Source organism: Euphorbia lathyris, chromosome 3 (genome assembly GCF_963576675.1).
Source record: "Euphorbia lathyris chromosome 3, ddEupLath1.1, whole genome shotgun sequence".
In the NCBI taxonomy this organism is placed as follows: domain Eukaryota; kingdom Viridiplantae; phylum Streptophyta; class Magnoliopsida; order Malpighiales; family Euphorbiaceae; genus Euphorbia; species Euphorbia lathyris.
The window spans coordinates 88,401,034-88,418,674 of NC_088912.1; the positions used below are offsets into that span (position 1 = coordinate 88,401,034).

Sequence of the window (17,641 nt, forward strand, 5' to 3'; positions counted from 1 at the left end):
CAGATTCGTCACGTTTACTTTGAAATGATTTGTAAGGAGTTTATTGTGGCAATCTTGCTGTAAGTTTTGATAATGTTATGATTTTAATGTTGAATTATTGTGGCAATCTTGTTGTAAATTTTGATAATGTTAGGATTTTAATGTTAGAATCCCTTGTTGTTGTGTCTTTTTGTTGTTATAGACCACTTCGCAAAAACTCGTTCGTACTTCGCAAATTGAGAGATCTGCGAACTGAAATCATCTAATAACCCAAACATTATCTTGGCAGACTTCGCATAAGCTGAAATTTGCAAAGTCAAACGAGAGGGAGACATGTGCGACGTAAAATTACAAACATATTAAGGGTATTTTGGGAAAGTCACAAAAAATAGTCTATATATATAATGGGTTAAAAATGTAAATGGTTCTTCCATTTGACCCAATTTTATAATTTTCACTATATTCTATCATTGATAATAATAAACATTAATTAAGACTATGTTTTGTCAAATCAATGATAGATAAGTCATTTTTTGAAATTAGGTTTTAAGAAATCAATGATAAATCCAATCTTATTTGTCTTATTTGTTTTGTTTCGATTGGCGAGGATACAAATCTTTTGTTACTCTTTTGTATCATACTGTCAACACTTTAAGGCATAATCAACAAAAACAGTTGAAGACATAATCAATGAAAACACAACTATGGATTTTATTGTATCATCACTACTCATATTCATTTGAAGCTCTGAAGTATCATCTTGTCAAACATAACAAATGAAAAAAGTTTAAGTTATATATTTTTCATGAAAAACTTAGTACAGCTTAAGTCATATACCTTCATGTGAGTCTTTTGTTGCGTTTCGTGTCATTATCTACTTGATACACCTTGTGTTGAGGATTTTCTTCTTCTAAAGTTTCTTCGTTCCACTCTTTCTTCCGATCTCCCTCATCTTTTCCATCATCTCCGACATATCTCTCTTATGCTCCTACCTCAACATTAACATCTCTCTCCTATGCTCTTCCTTCAACTCTACCATCTTTTCCATCAACTCTAGCACAATCTCGGTTTTAACCTCCGCATCCTTGCCTTTTTATCTTCTTCAATCTTTGATTATGCTTCCTCACTTATATCTTTATTCTTCTTAAACCTCTTATCGTTCTCCTCCTCATCCTCTGTCTTCACATCGTGTCCTTCCACTTTTTGTACCTCCTCTCCCCATCCACCTCCTCCTTTTACATCCTCCTCCCCCTCCTCCTCTAGTTCTTTATACTTCTCAAATAATGAATCAAGATCTACATCATGACAGTCGATATAATCCTAGAGTGACTTATACCATTCACATTGTTTTTCAATTTCATCAACCATAAGTGCAGCTTGTGGCCTTTCGGCTGACTGAAAAACACAAAACCAAAATCGAAACACATATTACTCACAGTAAAAACGTCTGATGCTTCTTTAATTGTTGGGTTTTATATTGTTATCCATCTACTTAAATATGAGAATACGTCACTTTCTCTTGTCAGATAGAATTGACGATGCTACTTTCATACCTCTAGTATCCAAACCTGCAAAACAGTTCAATTTAATTCAAATACAACGGAAATCTAAAATCAATTAGACCTGGGCATGGGCCGGGCTGGGCCGGATTCGGGCCGGGCCTGTCGGGCTTTTCATAAAGCCTGATGAGCCCAAGCCCAGCCCAAGCCCGCAGGAAATTTATCGGGCTCGGGCTGGGCACGGGCCTGAGATACGAATCACAAGCCCGCCCGTCCAAGCCCATCTATATATATATATATATATATATAAGTAATAGAAAAATTGTAAATATAAAAACACAATAATATTGATAATATATGAAACATCAAAAAAAAAAACAAACAGTATTAAATATAATGATGATGGGCGTGAAGAAGAGGGTTTTTTTTGTTGATGATGGAGGAAGGTAAGGTTAAGACACAGATTTTGATTTTTGTGTATATAATTATATTATAATAAATCATTAATAATAATAATAATATTTAAAAATAGTATATATTGTATCGGGCCGGGCCGGCCCGATGTAATATATACAAAGCCCAAGCCCGCCCATTTTTTAACGGGCTTATACGGGCTTGGGCCGGGCCGGGCCTGAATAGATTTTTATGTGTCCAGGCCCGGTTAAATGGGCCTAGGCTCGGGCCGGGCGGGCGGGCTCACCGGCCCATGCTCAGGTCTAAAATCAATTAAATCAAATATATATAAAGCATACTTGAAATGTTTGTGCTAAACCAACTAGCTGATATGGCATGGCAGTGTCGATCTTACCCTTACTGAATTTCTTGAATTTTTCCTTTCTGGACGAACCAGTTATAGCTTTTTGCATGGTCTTATACGTCTCCTCCTAAGCAAGTACACCCCATGGGAACTCAAAAAAAATTCAAAAAACCAGGTAGGTCGATGATGTTGTTATCAACCGAATGATGTGGATCAGTAGTAAATAGGAGCATCTGGATAACATACAACATCGCCATGAAGACTCCACCACCGTCTTCTTCGCCCTTTCAATATGTGTTTTCGAAGGCTTTGTATAAGTTTTTATGTGTTAAGTTTCGACTTCCTCCGAAGTACATATTTCTTAATTTGTTTGCCTTCTTTAACTTACTCATCCTCAAACAAAATTGGTGTCGGATCACCAAATCTCAACTTGGTGATAAGTCCGAACTCGAAATCATAGAATTTGAGTTCAACTCCTTTGGTGTTAAACCACATCTCTCTATGTCTTGGATTCAGTAGAGTAATCTTTCTAGTAGTGACGTTATGGCATAAAAGAATGGATAACGTACACACCTCCATATCGGCCAAATGCCCAAAAGAAACTTTCCTAAACATCAACAATTGATCTTTAGTTGATTTGCTCTTTACTTTCTTCATCGCATCCTAGTCGGATCTCACTATTATTGATGCCTTTGTATTCAAGCTAAAATGGTACATGAATTTGATGTCTTTCACACTGTCATCAGGAGCTACTTTCTTCCTCTTCTTTTAATCCTTATTCGCATCATCAACCTTCACAAAAATGGAGCTAATTTAAGGAAACAATTAAAGAAAACCATTTAGCAAAAGTATGGGATACTTCGTAGTGCGAAGTAAATCATGTGTATTTCCCTTCACGGTTGAGTGAAACTACGAAGCAGGAGTCAAACTACGACTCGGCAGTTCACTCAACAGCTTCATAGTTTCACACAACCGCGAAGGGAAAAACAAATTTGTGGTCATGAATTTGTTTCGCGGTTGAAGCAATCCGTGATGACTTTGCTTCGCAGTTTGCGGCAACCGCGAAGCAAACTCACAATCGCGAAGTAATTTTCTGACAAAACAACACTCCTTACACTAATATAAGGTCATTTCTAAGTTACATTACACAAAATATATCAAAATAATAACGCAAAACGAAAAAAACACCCTAAACCAAAAACGAGCCAGTAAAACTCTAACCCTAGAACAAATTTGCAAAAAAAAGAATTGTTAGATATTTGCCTTCTTTCAGATTTTTGCTATCGAAACCGCCAAAGAAACACTTTATAATCGCCAAAGAAACACTTCGAATTCACAGTCTATCCAACGAGTTCATTAAAAGAAAAAAATGAGAGGAAGAAGTCTCAACTAAGTGTTATACATATATGAAGAATATTTTAGGAAAATGTATATTAAAGTAGTCTAGATATATAATGGGTGTAAATATGTAAATAGACCTCTGAATTGGGTCAGTTTTGTAATTTACCCTTTATACTTTTATGTTAACTAACTAAAGATTTTCCGTCAAACAAACAAACACCGAAAATTTTAAAAAATATATTTCATGCACAATAATTTCCAAAGAACAAACAGGGCCTAATGTTTTTAATCTTTACATGTTAACTTGGATGATATCTTTTTCTATGTTGCGCAATGAAATATCGACTTTTCATGATGTATTGTGTTGATCCGATGATACGACCAAGAAGAAAAATTACAGGTTCCAGCTATACCTATATTTGACAAGAATAGTCTGAGAAGAGAAACTCATTAGAGTTGATCACTCCACAAAACCACAAGAATTTGCAGGACATCTAATCTGTATTCAGGGAGATACAAACAATAGCATCTCAAAATACTGTGAAACCAAAACCATAAACGAATCAAAACTCAAAACAGAAAAATATTTGCATGATGAACTCAAGGAGATCACATGATATCAATAGCAAAACATAAGAGTAAAAAGTGGCAGCAGAAGGATACAGTGGAGAAGATGAAGATAAAAGATAGTTATAAACTGTTTACATGCTTCTATTACTCCGCATAATCACATCACTCTTCTTCATACTGTCACCACCAACTCTATTTCTCCCTAGAGTCTGGTTTGCTCATATGCATCACACAAATGCTACAGAGAACAAAAAAAAAAAAGAAAAAATTGCTCCTAGACTACCAAAATCACAATGGCGCCAATAGGCGAGTTTCGTTCAATACAATATACAACATATTTTAGCAGAACATCCATTTGTATCCTATATATCCTTTACATCCTATCATATCAGATATTCCAAGTGGTAGCTCTAATCTTTTTGTTCCACTAATTATCTCAGCTTTGATTCACTTCCCTTGCTTCGGAACGATGAGAGAGAGAAGAACGACCTTGGAGCTGAAAAAATGTAAATATGATATCTTAACAATCACCTTAAACAAACTGAGGCAGTCGGTTTACCAAGTCGTTAAATCTGTCATAAATCTACCATTTTTACATCCTAAAATATATATTCAATTATTTAACAGAAAAAGATCACCTTTTATAGAGCTTCCAGAGATATGATCATCTCTTAATTTGAAATTTGCTGGAGGTGCTGGTATGGAGCTATGAATAGCTTGAACTGTAAGAAAGGAGAAGCATTGTCATGTATATAAAAATCAATGATATAACCAAAATATGTAGGGCAAACATAGGTATTTAAAGCAAGAAGGAAAATATATTTACGCTGCTCATTGAACAACTCGCTTTCGTTGAAGCCATCATCAGAAGCATGACTCTGAGAGAAACCCATTCTCGACTTCCTCAAGTCATCTGATGACCGATTTGCAGGATCTCGCCCATCTTCTGTGTCATCGTCTCCTTCAGAAGTTGTAGCAGAAATCCAATCAACCAAAGAATCTGTCCCACGACTTTTCCTTCCAAATTTTAACAACCGTTTGAACCCTTTTGTGACATCCTTGCGAGGCTGATTATGGGATGAATTAGCAACCATAAAAGGTTTCTGAGCACTCCCCCACTTCTTCCTCATTCTAGCTGCATCGGCTTCTGTTTGCGTAAGAGAGTGAGAATTCCAAGATGCAGGACTCCCAATTGGAGAGTCAACAGAAGCATCAATATCTGAAATCTCATGTGGATAGGAAAATGGATTATTCAAGCGGGAGTTCCATGAAACTGGACTTTCACCAGGAGAGTCCTGCAAGGACCCTGCACCATGAAATGTTGGAGGAATAGAAGCTGGCAGTTCAGCAACTGAAGAAGGATCAACTTGAGAAAGGGATCTTAGGGAATCACCATTATCAGATTCAGACATCTTATCAGACTCCTGGCTTAGTCTTGGCTTCCCATTTTCATTGTTAGCATAATCTTCAATCTCTGTTGGGTCAAGCTCATCCTCCTCATCTTCAGCTTCTTCTTCTTTTGCTATATTGACTGAATCTTCTGCCTCAAAGGGCGATTCTTCAAATTCTTCTTCGTTTTTCAGCGCATCAGATGCTATTGAAGCTTTCAGTTTAGGAATGCTAGTTCCAGCACCAGGACCCATGCCATTACCCTTCCGAAGGAAGGGTTTTGAATCCACATTCTTTGAAAATTGTTCATACAGGCCATGCTCCGTTTGTTCTTTATCAAACTTCAATGGCGCCAAGACAATATCATTAGAGTTCAAAGGAGGCAAATCCTTAAATTCAGCAGGACTAGCAGAACTTTTCCTCAACGACTGAGAACGCCGAGGCTTTTCTTCCTTTACAAGAGCTGCTGCCTCTTCAGTGATACTCTTGCTGCGGGCATAGGGTCTTGCCTGCGCACGATTTGCTGTTTTACTGATTCCTGGAGAGGGCTTTGTGTTCTCTTTCCTGAAATCAGAAAAGTTTGGAACTGATTGTGCAAGAGGATTTTCTGATTGCACTCTCCGCCTCCCAGAACTGGGGTTGGAGATTTTTGCTGATGATCGTGGAACCGGTGCTGCTGTTGTCCGAGGAGTGGATGACGATGTATATCTGTTCTGGAACATCTTCTTGTTCTGGGAGCTTCTAGAAGCACCATCTGTTGTAGATGCATCACTGTATGGTTTATCTTGTCTGTAATATTTATGTTCCAATAATTCAGAAGGATCTTCATCTTCTTCACTCTGAATAATGTCCACCAGATGCTGTGAAAGAAAAACCTTATCAAATGAGGATAGCTCCGAAGTCAAATAAAAACTACACTGAGAAGTTAGGTCATAATCAGAACTTAATGCTCAAAAGACATAGCTGAAGGATTATATACCTGTCCTCTCTTCATGCTTGAACGCGAATGATACATTCTGAGCTTTTCTGCACGTTGATGAGCACTAGACACTGTGTCTAATCTGTCTGCAGAGCCAGAAAACGTCGCCTTCAATTCAGCTCTACTCCGCTCAAGGGTATCCTGCATTGCCTTCAACTTGGCTTCCTTCTCTGCTCTTTTTGATCCCCACTCTTCCTTCAGTTTCGCATCTCTTTTCTGCATGTATTTCTCATACAATTTCCCCCTAGAATCATCTGATAGGCTAAGCTCAGAGAAATTCTGTCTCAGAGCACTTCCAAAGTCAGGATGATTTGCCTTCATAGGTGGGGGTGTGCTAAACATTGCATTATCACTAGCATTCATAACTACTTCAACTGCAATCTTTTTATCTTGAACTTGTGCTGCAGGATAAATCTCCACTTCAACTGGTTTTTTGTACTGTGAATTTATTGCCTGTTCAACCTGTGACTCAGCAGCCTTGCTTCTCCTAGTAGAATTAGATTGATCTCCAGGAACCCGAAGCTTGTGCTCCGCAAAAAGTTTCTCAAGTTCATTTGCCTTCAGTTTCAGCTCGTCATTGAGTCCTTGATTCCCCTTTGACTGCCTTACTCTCTGAACTTGCTCTATTGATCCAAAGCTGTCTTGATCCTCACAAGCCTTTATGCTAGGACCAGCAAGCTTGTTTGCAAATATAGAACCAGAATCTTCTCTTCTACCTTGCATCTTCAATATTTGTTCTGGACCAGAAGAAAGTGGTTTTTGGATCTTCCTTTTTGGAATTTCAAGATCTCCCACTCGCATTGGTTCCTTTGCAGTCACCGCCACAACCTTCCCCACTTGCTCAATTTCTCCTGTAACTGATCTCCAATGTGACTGAGAAGTTGGCTGATCAACCTCAGTCTCCTTGTATGATACTTCCTTAACTTTCATTCCATAACCACCTTCAAACTGCCCTGAAAGAGATCGAGTATGAGTCTGGGATCCCCTGCATCGCGACTCGCTTGATGGCTGCTCCCTTATTTTAGTATCCTCAGCTCTATTCCCAACTTCAACATCCCCCGCTCTCCCCACAAAACTTACAGTATGAGGTGGGAACCTAGCCTGATTTGCTCCAACAGTCTCCCCTCTATCAAAATTACCAGTCAACTTTCCCTCAAAACCCGCTTGATCTTTCACTCCACTGCTTCTCTCATCCTCACCCAAGTTACCCTTGTTAAATTTCTCCTCTTTAACTCCCTGGTCACTTCTACCAGCAAATGACTTCAATTGTGCTTGCAACCCTGCCTGGTCTTTGCACTTCACTTTCCCCTTCAATCCTACCTCCTCACCCTGATCCATAGACCCCGAAACACTCCTAACCTCATCCTTGACTGAACTTGCAGTATCACTAAACCCCTGTTGATCTTTATCATCTGCCAATGAGCCGGAAAATACATTATTTTTACTTTGCGGTACAGAAGATGAAGGAGTTATTAAAGGGCTATCTGTACTGTTATTTTCCTTCTTATCATTGCCCAAGTCAATGCTCATATCACTTGCGCCACTCCATCTCCTCAGAACAGCCCTTTCAGCTGCAGGTGCAGAAGACACATCTGAGGACAGTCTCCTCAGTTCAGCAGGTTTGGCTACAGGAACAGACTTACCACCTGAGTTCTCCTTCTGTTTATTCTCAAAGAGATTGATCCTGTCCTGCACACTAAGTCGCCTTGAAGGCTGACTTGATTGAATAGGTAATAGCTCAGGAGTAGACTCCTCTTGCTTCTTCTCTTCTTCCTTGCCCTCGTTCTGGACTGATAATTGTTGTTGGGGCAGAGAGGAATGAGGATTAAAGTTAGAACCTTTGGATTGGTTGAGGTGATTTTGGATTTGCGTTAAATCTCGTTGTAGCTGTTCTTGGCCGGCTTGGTGGTGCTGATGGGACCCACTTGGTTCTCCTGAGGGGTCATCAATTGACATGTCAGATCCCCATGAAGCCCGGACCAATTGATCTTCGACACCTGGCTTCCATGGAGTAATCAGGTCTGGTCTTCTTTCGCACAGTGAGATAAATTTGGAACAAGCTTCGCTGCACGAATATGTATCTCTCTTTAATTAATTATTAAAGAAAAAAACGCGTTTGTGAAAAGGAAATAAGAGAGAAAGATTACAACGATTACAACTATATAATAATAATAATGAACGAATAATAAAGAGAAAAGGTAAGAAGTAAAAAAAGATGGCACCTGGAGAAAGGAGAAAATAACTCTATAACCACTAAACCTGACATAGTGTGACAGGAAAGTTGAGAAGATGGGAAATTTAACATTTTCTTTCTATATCTAAGTCGGATCTGGTATCAACTGTTTCTTCTCTTAGTTTCTATCATAAGTTTCGAACATGGGAGGGCATTAGACTCTTTCCTTGCTAATTTTGTTCTAGAAAGATACCTACTTTGTCCTTATATGGTGGAGGTCAACTGGGAATATTTGAAAACATTTATACCAAATGTGTAAAGCATATAGGCGTTGAATAAATAATTCATGACTGGCTCCCCATGATTCATTAACAACACAACACCATCATGAGAAGTTACAAGAATCCAGAACAGTTTCTACTAGACCCCACCTTGACCTACATGAACGGACCAAAGCGCCAAAAGCAAAACCAAAATGAGAAACAAAAAGACGTGCCAAACATTTATCTCAGGCTTAATACATATAAGGGGCTCCCTGTACATGTCCAAATAATCCGATTGGTCCCTTAAACTCTGGAGATGTCTAATTAGCCCCTGGACTTGCTTAAAGTGATATGATTAACTCTCCAAGTCCTATGTGACAAAGCAAAGTAGTGATTTGGACAAGTTAAAGTGTGTGTTACTTTAAGCAAGTTCAGGGAGGGCCAATAGGTCATTTAAGTAAGTTCAGGGGGGCAATAGGTCATTTAAGCAAGTTCAAAGGCCAATATGTCACTTTAAGCAAGTTCAGGGGCTAATGAGACATCTTCCAGTATGATTATTTGGCCAAGTACAAGGGGCCCTCATGTATTAAGCCTTAAGTAGTTTAAAACAGATTCACTAACACATGAAATCATGAACATCCCTTAAAAAGCTCTTTCTTTTAACAATGCAAACAACTAAATGCTATAATTAATCAAAGTCAAATATAAACTATCTCCACCTGTAAAAAAGCTGATGAACAATATTATCTTCTACTAAGCAGCAAGTGAAGTATCCTCATACATTATGGGAAAGAACAACACATCATTATCCAGCAGTATTCAGCAAAACCATGGTATTTTGCAATGTATCCCTTCCTAACCATAAATCTCATGTGACATGCTAGATCCCACATCTTTGTCAGCCAACTCACAAAAAAATTACACTAAAATATAATTAAATTATTTAGTACAATGGTGAGACTTCATTTTCTGAGTAAACCAATCAAATGATGCATTATTCTACTATTTCTAGGTGAAATTATGGATCCAAAAAACTGCAACTTGTCAACATTCATAAGAACCTTCAGCTGCAATGCAAATTTTTGTATGAACCACAAGAATAGTGAGATATTTCTTGCATCCTGAGGCATATCCAACTTTTTCCCTTGTTTAAGCAGTGAAAGAGATGTATATGGTTATTCGGTTGTCTTTGTTTGCCATCATTAATGCAACTATAGAAGGATTAAGATGTATATCAATTTTAGTGTTGAAAACCCCCAGATAAACATTCCATGTTAATTTTCTCAAAAAGAAAAAAAAAAAACATTTCAGGTTTAATGAATTTTGCTTCAAATTATTGTGTCACAACAAGTGAACAGCCCTTTAAAAGGGTGGACAGCATAGTTAACGGAACAACAACAAAGCCTTAGTCCCGAAATGATTCGGGGTCGGCTAACATGAACCATCATATAAACTTTTTTAAACCTCAGCCCCGGCTTTGTGGTAACTAAATATATCATATGCTGTAAACATACTTCGCTGCTTTCTGCAAGGAACTTAAACCTTTGACCTGTCCACAAAGGACGAAACAAACAATTCTGACTAGACTCATCCTCAATCTTAACAGCCGTTATGCGGCTAAAGTTTCATCCACAGACATTAAGTGGTGAAATGTGCAAGAGCAGGAAAACCAACGCCCTTTTTATTGTTTATCAGACTGTACTCCACTTTTTTTACCTTCAACATCCTAGTGTTTATCCATATCCAAAGCTGCCAATAAACCCAGTGACAAACAACATGAACAATGATACAAAAGAAAACAGAAGTCCTGCAGAACCCTAAATCAATACTGCATTATGCTTACCTTCAAGTAGAGGTGGAAATTATCGGGTTCATCTCGTGTTCATATATGTTAACCAAATAGGGTTGGTGTCGATTTCGTGTCGTGTTTTCAGGTCACATGTAATTTCACTATTGTACGTATATTAATGGGGATTTTTAAAAATATAGGAGGATATGGTACTATTTTTAAATATTTTACGTCATTTTTGGATTAATATGTTAACAATAATCATCCAAACGTCCATTAATATCATGCTGGGGGTCATATAATGTGTTTATAACAATATAGGAGGTTCAAGTCGTGTTTGCAAGTAATAATTGTAATTTTATTACCTTTATTAATAAATGTGACATCTAAAAACATGAGACAATATAACAGTAATTTTAAATATTTGTGTCATTTTCGGGTTAGAAGGTCAATCATAACCTTACCCAAAAATGTGCCTGTCAAATCCGTGTCAACCCAAAAATGTGCCTGTCAAATCCGTGTCAACCCAAAAATGACAGACTACCTACTAAGCTTAACCCAAACACTGAAATTGTGTGTCGATTTCATGTCATGTAATCGGGTCGTGTGTACTTTTTCCACCTCTACCGCAAGTTTAGGATGAAAACTAAAAAAACAAAGAAATGAAGTTCTAAAATAATTCACTTTGTGTAAGCAATTTAACTAAACCAAAGAAGCACTTTGTTCTCATACAACTACCAGAGTCCAAAGCCATCCCAAGTTACCAATGAGGCAAAGAAAAAGATAGGAATCTATTGAAGCCATACAAAGGGACAAGAGGTGTCACACATGTCTGCCAAATAATGATTAGTGGTAATTAGGTTTAAGATTTTATAGTGTGCTTACTTCAAGCGATGGGCACCAAAGCAATCTGAAAATAGCTGGAGATCAGATACAGTCTCAGGGTTAAAACCTGCAGCTGATGCACGAGCATAGGACGTGGTTAAATCCTGTCTAACAGCAGTAAGCCTTACATCAATTGCCCGCAGAAGCTCCTTCCTGCACAGTAACAACAATAAAATCAGAAAGAAGTTCTGAGAGGGAGAGATGACTCATTGTATCATGCATTAAAATGAAGCTGTATATGTGATAATTCTGCACACTTGAACTCCTAGATTCATCATAAACCATCCATTTTCATCATAAGCCGTGCTCCATTTCATGTCAACTATTTATAGTTAGGCCTTAAATTTCAGTGTTAAGATAACATCTTCACAGTCAAGTAAGTTCTAGTCAGGAATCACCATATCATGAAAATCACATAAATACTAAATGAAAAGTGGATCTGTAACTTGACAGTTCATTTGACAACCAAATTGCTTAATGCATACTGCTAAATTCCACATAAATGTCCCAGTTCAACAATGTAAGCCCATGCTTAAGCAATCTGCTCTATTACAGCATACAAAATACCCTAAAACTCAAGTTTTCAAGAGACGATGAAATCGGTAGCTCAATAGCCAAACTTCTAAAATTGAAACAACTTATTTTAGTCACATATTTTCAATCATGCATATGAAGGACTCAATCCCCTCCGAAAAATAAAAAAGAACTTTACTTTGTTGCATCAGTTCCTGCCATCATTGCTGTTCCATCCCCACCTGGAGCAAGTTATCCAAACCCTGAGTCAGTATACGAGCAATACATACTTTATTAGGTTCACAGAGAGAATTCCAAAGTATTGCATTTTTATTGAAAATTGAGGTATATTCGTTAACCAAGGAACATAAGTTTGCAAAATTTGAAAACGGGATATGATTTCACAATTTCTTTATAAGTATCAGTATAATAGATATAATACCATTGTTACAAACAGAACCAACATATTTAGCATGATTGACATATGAGATGCTAGTCTCTTTCATTTTAAGATTCCAAGTAATTGAGTTTATAATGTATATGACTAGTTTCTACTCAATCTTATATATAAATGCATGCAAAGCCATATTGCTTTTTCACATTTTTTTTTGTTGTTCATAAAGAGGAAAGCATATATAAACATGGTCCTCATTTCATCAGAACCTTCTAACTGACAACTACATTCTAAATTTCCACCAGTTCTTCCAAATTACAATTATCAACATTACTGCTTGCAGTAGACACATGCCATATCCACTCAGAAAATGTGACATGGAAATGTACAATATGCTTGAGGTAGGTGAAAAGTGGTCTAAATTCACTTAACTGTGTGTTCCATTTATATTTCAAGCCTATAATGGACCATAACTATGTTCTTAGGACATATGTTCATCGAAAAGAGAAACACACAATGTCCAGAAAATTGATATAAAGAAATCTGATGTCAAGAGAGAAAAGACATTTTAAAGATAGGTTAGTTTAGTACTTTCAAATTCTTCACATGCTATAACTCCAAATCTGTGTTACTTGTTTTCTCACATCACAATTAACCACCTCATCGTTAACTAAATTGACTCAATGAAAAATGCAAATGATTAAACTAATAAATATATTGTATATCCATCATGTAATTATGCAAAGAACTTGTCTGTTTGTTAAACTAAGACATGTAAAAAACTCGCAAACAGTTTTATTATCATGACTGAACAGCAAGATTAGGACAAGCATGCTCTTCTATTTGCAAATGTTGTGGACAGGGAAGACATTTGCTTATTTGTAACTTGTATTTCCAACAACAATGTTCTGTTTTTCTATCATTACAAGAAGACATGGAATCAACAAGGATTTAAGGAAAAATGTATGCAAAAAATGTTAGAATCTAGAGATAAACCCAAGTTGTAATAAATGGAATCTACACTAATGCCTGCATATGGGCAATGTACATCAGTTATTCAAGCTTTAAAAAGCACAAATATACAACATCTTAAAAATAATAAATACTGTGTTGGAACTCCTAATAAATTCCATGTCAGAATTCAATATAGGAATAATGAAATTAAGAATATATTAGCTAATAAATCTAGAATATACGGAGTATCTCTAAACCAATTATGAACTTGGATATATATAACCATAAATGTCAAAAATTCATATATCTATATTTGATTACAGCAATTCTTCCTTCGTTAGGCAAACAATATACCAAATAAAGGAAGTATTAGAAGAAATCAGAACTAGAGTAGTTATTGTCAGATAGAAATTTCATCCCTCTGCATTATTAAGTTGAGTGCAATATTCATATTACATTTCTTCTATCCATAAAGCAACAAAAAGAGCATAGTTTAACTGCCTATGGAAAAAAGATATAATTGCTAACCTGAAGAACCAGAAAGCTGCTCTTGGACCCCCTGAATGAATGAGTTGCCAAATTTAGCAATAGTTGCAATTACTATAGTTGCTCAGGTAGATAAAATCACAGCATTACCTGAGAGTATATTTTCCGTGCTGCTTCCAACTGTGACATCTCAGCATCATATGTATTGACCATTTCCAAAACTTCAGGAGTACTAACAAACCGCACAAACCTAAACAAGAAAAGCCCCAATAATATTAAAATCTCTATTGACATTAGATGATTCTTTCTACAGCAATGATGTTTAATATCAGAGGCATAGTCATTGACCTCTCAAGTGTTCCTTTGGTGAACCAAGTGCTAGGATTTCTGTTTCGTTCAACATCAAGCTTAACTGACCTAACCGACTGGGCAACCTGCTCTTCAGCTACCTTCAAATGACTCACAAATGGTTTTACTAGTCCTGAAGCAAGTTTCTCCGTAATTCCATTACTTGACACAAATAATTCACATCTGGCAAAATGAACGAGGAATGAATAACAGAAGCTACACATAGAACAACAGCTACAAAAGAAAAATCAACTGGCAAAAGTCCCCACCTTGAATGCTTTGGTGACAGTTGAAACACAGCATAATCAAGAGGTGCGGCAGATTTCATTTTTTCTGCACTATATTTACACTATATCCGTTTGTCTAACCTCCTCATGTAACCAAATGTCCTGTTCTTTGATTAATCAAAACCCAGAACCAGCAGCACTTCAATCCAGAAAAGCCCGCACCCACAATATAATTCTGAGGAAGAAGGGAGAAGAAGATGCAATTATGAAACTTGAATTAACTAATTAAAATATCGAACTCCAAGAATAAGCGAAAATCAACAAGAAAATAAAAACTCTAGTAGTCCGATTGTAAATCGGAATTAGCGTAAGTAGAAATTAAGAATGTCAACAAGTAGAAAGTAGTAAGAATCTACTAACTTACCCAAGAAAATACATCCAAAATAAAAAAAAAATCAACTAAGGATCTTCATTCTATAACCTCGCCCAAATACAAAAAAGCTCAAGAAACTAAATGCAACTTGAAAACAGAAAATAGTACTTCACCAAACAAATCCCAGATCTGACTCCATCAAAATCCAACCCAAAAATGACCGACCAAATCATACACTCATAGCAACGAATTTCAAATGCTAAATCAAACAAAACCCACTCATCTAACCACATATGCCGCGACAAAAATGTAGTAAAGTTTCTTTGAATAATCGAAAAACCCTAAGCATTGAGAGGAATGCAGGTTAGATCATACCTGAGAAATCAATCAGTAAGATCTCGGAGTGATAAACAAGATGTTATAGTTGAATTCATCAAACAGGCACCAGCATTTGGGTCTTATCTACTCAAACTTTTACGTTGTATACTTTTTATGAGATGGGGCTTTTTTTTTTTTTAGCTCTAAGAAAACTTGAGCAGTGACGAGATGGTTTTTGCTTTACTCATTTCTCAAATGCCAAACTTTTCTTTTGTTTTCTCTCTCTACACTCCTCCTCCTCAGTAGAGAGAGAAAGTGAAGGAGACTGTGTTCTCTTTCAGACAAAACAACTTTTTTGTTTGTAATTTGAGTAATTTTAACTACAATTGATGTTGAATGAATTGGAAGTTCCTTACTGTTTCAAATTACCAAAAGCCGCTCACTACACTGCACATGAATTTACCATATTATCCTCAGGAGATTTATGCAAATTTCAACTTTTTTTTTGTTTAAATTTTGAATTTGACTTGAGGATAAGCTGCTTACACTTTAATTTTTTTTTTTTTTAGTGGACGAAAACAATTCTAATTTATTTAACATGAAATAATAATGACATTAAACTATATTATATAAAAAAATTAGTGGTTAATCAGCTTATTCTAAAAAAAAAAGTTGTTTATATTTTTACCTATGATTTAAATTGCAAAATGTCCTGATGGGGACTGATATAACAGCATCTTGAATTGGTTTCCAAACTTTATATTATATTGTTAAGTTTGCTCAAAGTAATTAATTAATTACATTACTAGAAGATTCTATAGGTAATGAATTATAATGAAGTACTTATAGTAAGAGTGATCTCATCTATACGCAGATTCTACAGGTAATGAATTATAATGAAGTATTTATAGTAAGAGTGATCTCCTCTATGCGCAGATTCCCAATACTGAAAACAGGATGAGTTGTTTGTTTCCGATGTTAAATTTGTAGGCGAGGGCCTGAGTGTGAAGCGAGCAGGAATATACCAGCGACTATGGTGGAAGTTGTCATGAGTAGTGCAGAAGTGTCATAGAATATCCGGGAGAGAGAGTTAGCAGCGGGTACTGGTCCCTAGGCCCACCAGGGGCAATGAGTATTCTAAGCTGGAATTATAGGGGGATGGGCAACCCCCGTACAGTTCGGATGTTGTGCGGGCTAGTGTCCAAAATTTTATCTTTCTGTTTGAAATAAAATGTAATCGTTCCAAGTTTGATGCAATAAAAAGAAAACTTTCTTATTCTGGTCTCTTTATTGTTGATCCTGTTAACTAGGGACGGGGTTTGGCTCTTCTTTGGAGGCATCGGGGGCAGTGTTAGTCTCTTGGGATACTGTCAGAATTACATTGATATTAGAATTTCTGTTCCAGGTTTGTCGGAGTATCGATTAACCGGAATCTATAGGTATCCGGAAAGGAGTAGACGGACAGAGTCTTGGTAGCTATTGAAAGTCCTGGCCCAGAATAGTAGCTTGCCCTGGTGTATTATTGGGGATTTTAATGACATGTTCAATCACGATAATAAGCGAGGAGGTTGCAACCACCTCGGCTCATTACTATGGGTTTTGCTGAGACTATTGAGCGGTGTGGGCTGTCTGAAGTTGCTTGGCATGGCTACGAGTTTACATAGGAAAGAAGTTGCGACTCTCACATGTGCGTATAGGAGAAGCTTGACTGGGTTTTTGCTTCTGCACATTGGCATACTCAGTATCCACTGGAGGTGGTTGATAATATGGAAGCACCAATTTCGGATCACTCAGCCCTCGTCATGCGTCTGTCTCCTACAGTCCTGCTGTGTGTCCATAGGTTTTGTTTTAATAATGCTTGGGCACGAGAGAGAGACTGCAAAGACCATGACATTCGGTCTTGGGCAAATGGTACTGATATGGACCTCTGTCAACGAAACCAACATTGCGGGGAGCCGCTAAAATAGTGGGGCGAGTAGGTGGCTTGTGGAATCCGACGGCAGATTCACGAACGTCTTAGTCAGCTTTGACATCTGAAGCATAATAGTGATCCGACCTCCCATGATGCGTTCCTGGAAGCCCGCCATTCTCTAGAAGCACTCTTATTACAGCAGGAACAATATTAGCAGCAGCGGCTGAAGTAGAATTGGTTGGTAGCTGGCGACCTCAACTCGCATTTCTTTCACGCTTCAGCTTCCCATCGTCGATGGAAGAACCATATTACCTGATTAAAGTCTACATTAGGTGACTGATAGGATTGGACCTCGGGTCTTGACACACATATGATGCAGTATTTCCAAGGTATCTTTACATCAGAAGGTTGTGATGCGGAACCTATTATTCAGAATGTACGCCCTAGGATAAATGCGGAGGTTAATGAGGAGCTAGTACAACCATTTTCGGC

The 17,641-nt window shown here is 37.3% G+C and overlaps 1 protein-coding gene across 3 annotated transcripts; it reads right to left on the bottom strand.

Moving 5' to 3' along the window:
- Nucleotides 1–4,236: 4,236 nt before the first annotated feature.
- On the bottom strand, nucleotides 4,237–15,603 carry LOC136223113 (uncharacterized). Of its 3 annotated transcripts, XM_066010933.1 has the most exons (12): nucleotides 15,295–15,603; nucleotides 14,589–14,781; nucleotides 14,320–14,502; nucleotides 14,122–14,221; nucleotides 14,014–14,044; nucleotides 12,337–12,379; nucleotides 11,625–11,777; nucleotides 6,515–8,579; nucleotides 5,540–6,395; nucleotides 4,973–5,452; nucleotides 4,785–4,868; nucleotides 4,237–4,642 (listed from the first exon to the last, which is right to left on the bottom strand). In XM_066010933.1, the coding sequence occupies exons 2-12, from the start codon at nucleotides 14,645–14,647 to the stop codon at nucleotides 4,578–4,580; spliced, it is 4,119 nt and encodes a 1,372-aa protein (XP_065867005.1). In that variant the 5' UTR covers nucleotides 14,648–14,781; nucleotides 15,295–15,603; the 3' UTR covers nucleotides 4,237–4,577. The 3 variants fall into 3 exon arrangements, with proteins under 3 accessions (XP_065867005.1, XP_065867004.1, XP_065867006.1); XM_066010932.1 differs by having other exon boundaries at nucleotides 4,973–6,395; nucleotides 15,295–15,602; XM_066010934.1 differs by lacking the exons at nucleotides 14,320–14,502; nucleotides 14,589–14,781; nucleotides 15,295–15,603 and having other exon boundaries at nucleotides 4,973–6,395; nucleotides 12,337–12,400; nucleotides 14,122–14,218.
- Between the last annotated feature and the right edge of the window lie 2,038 nt (nucleotides 15,604–17,641).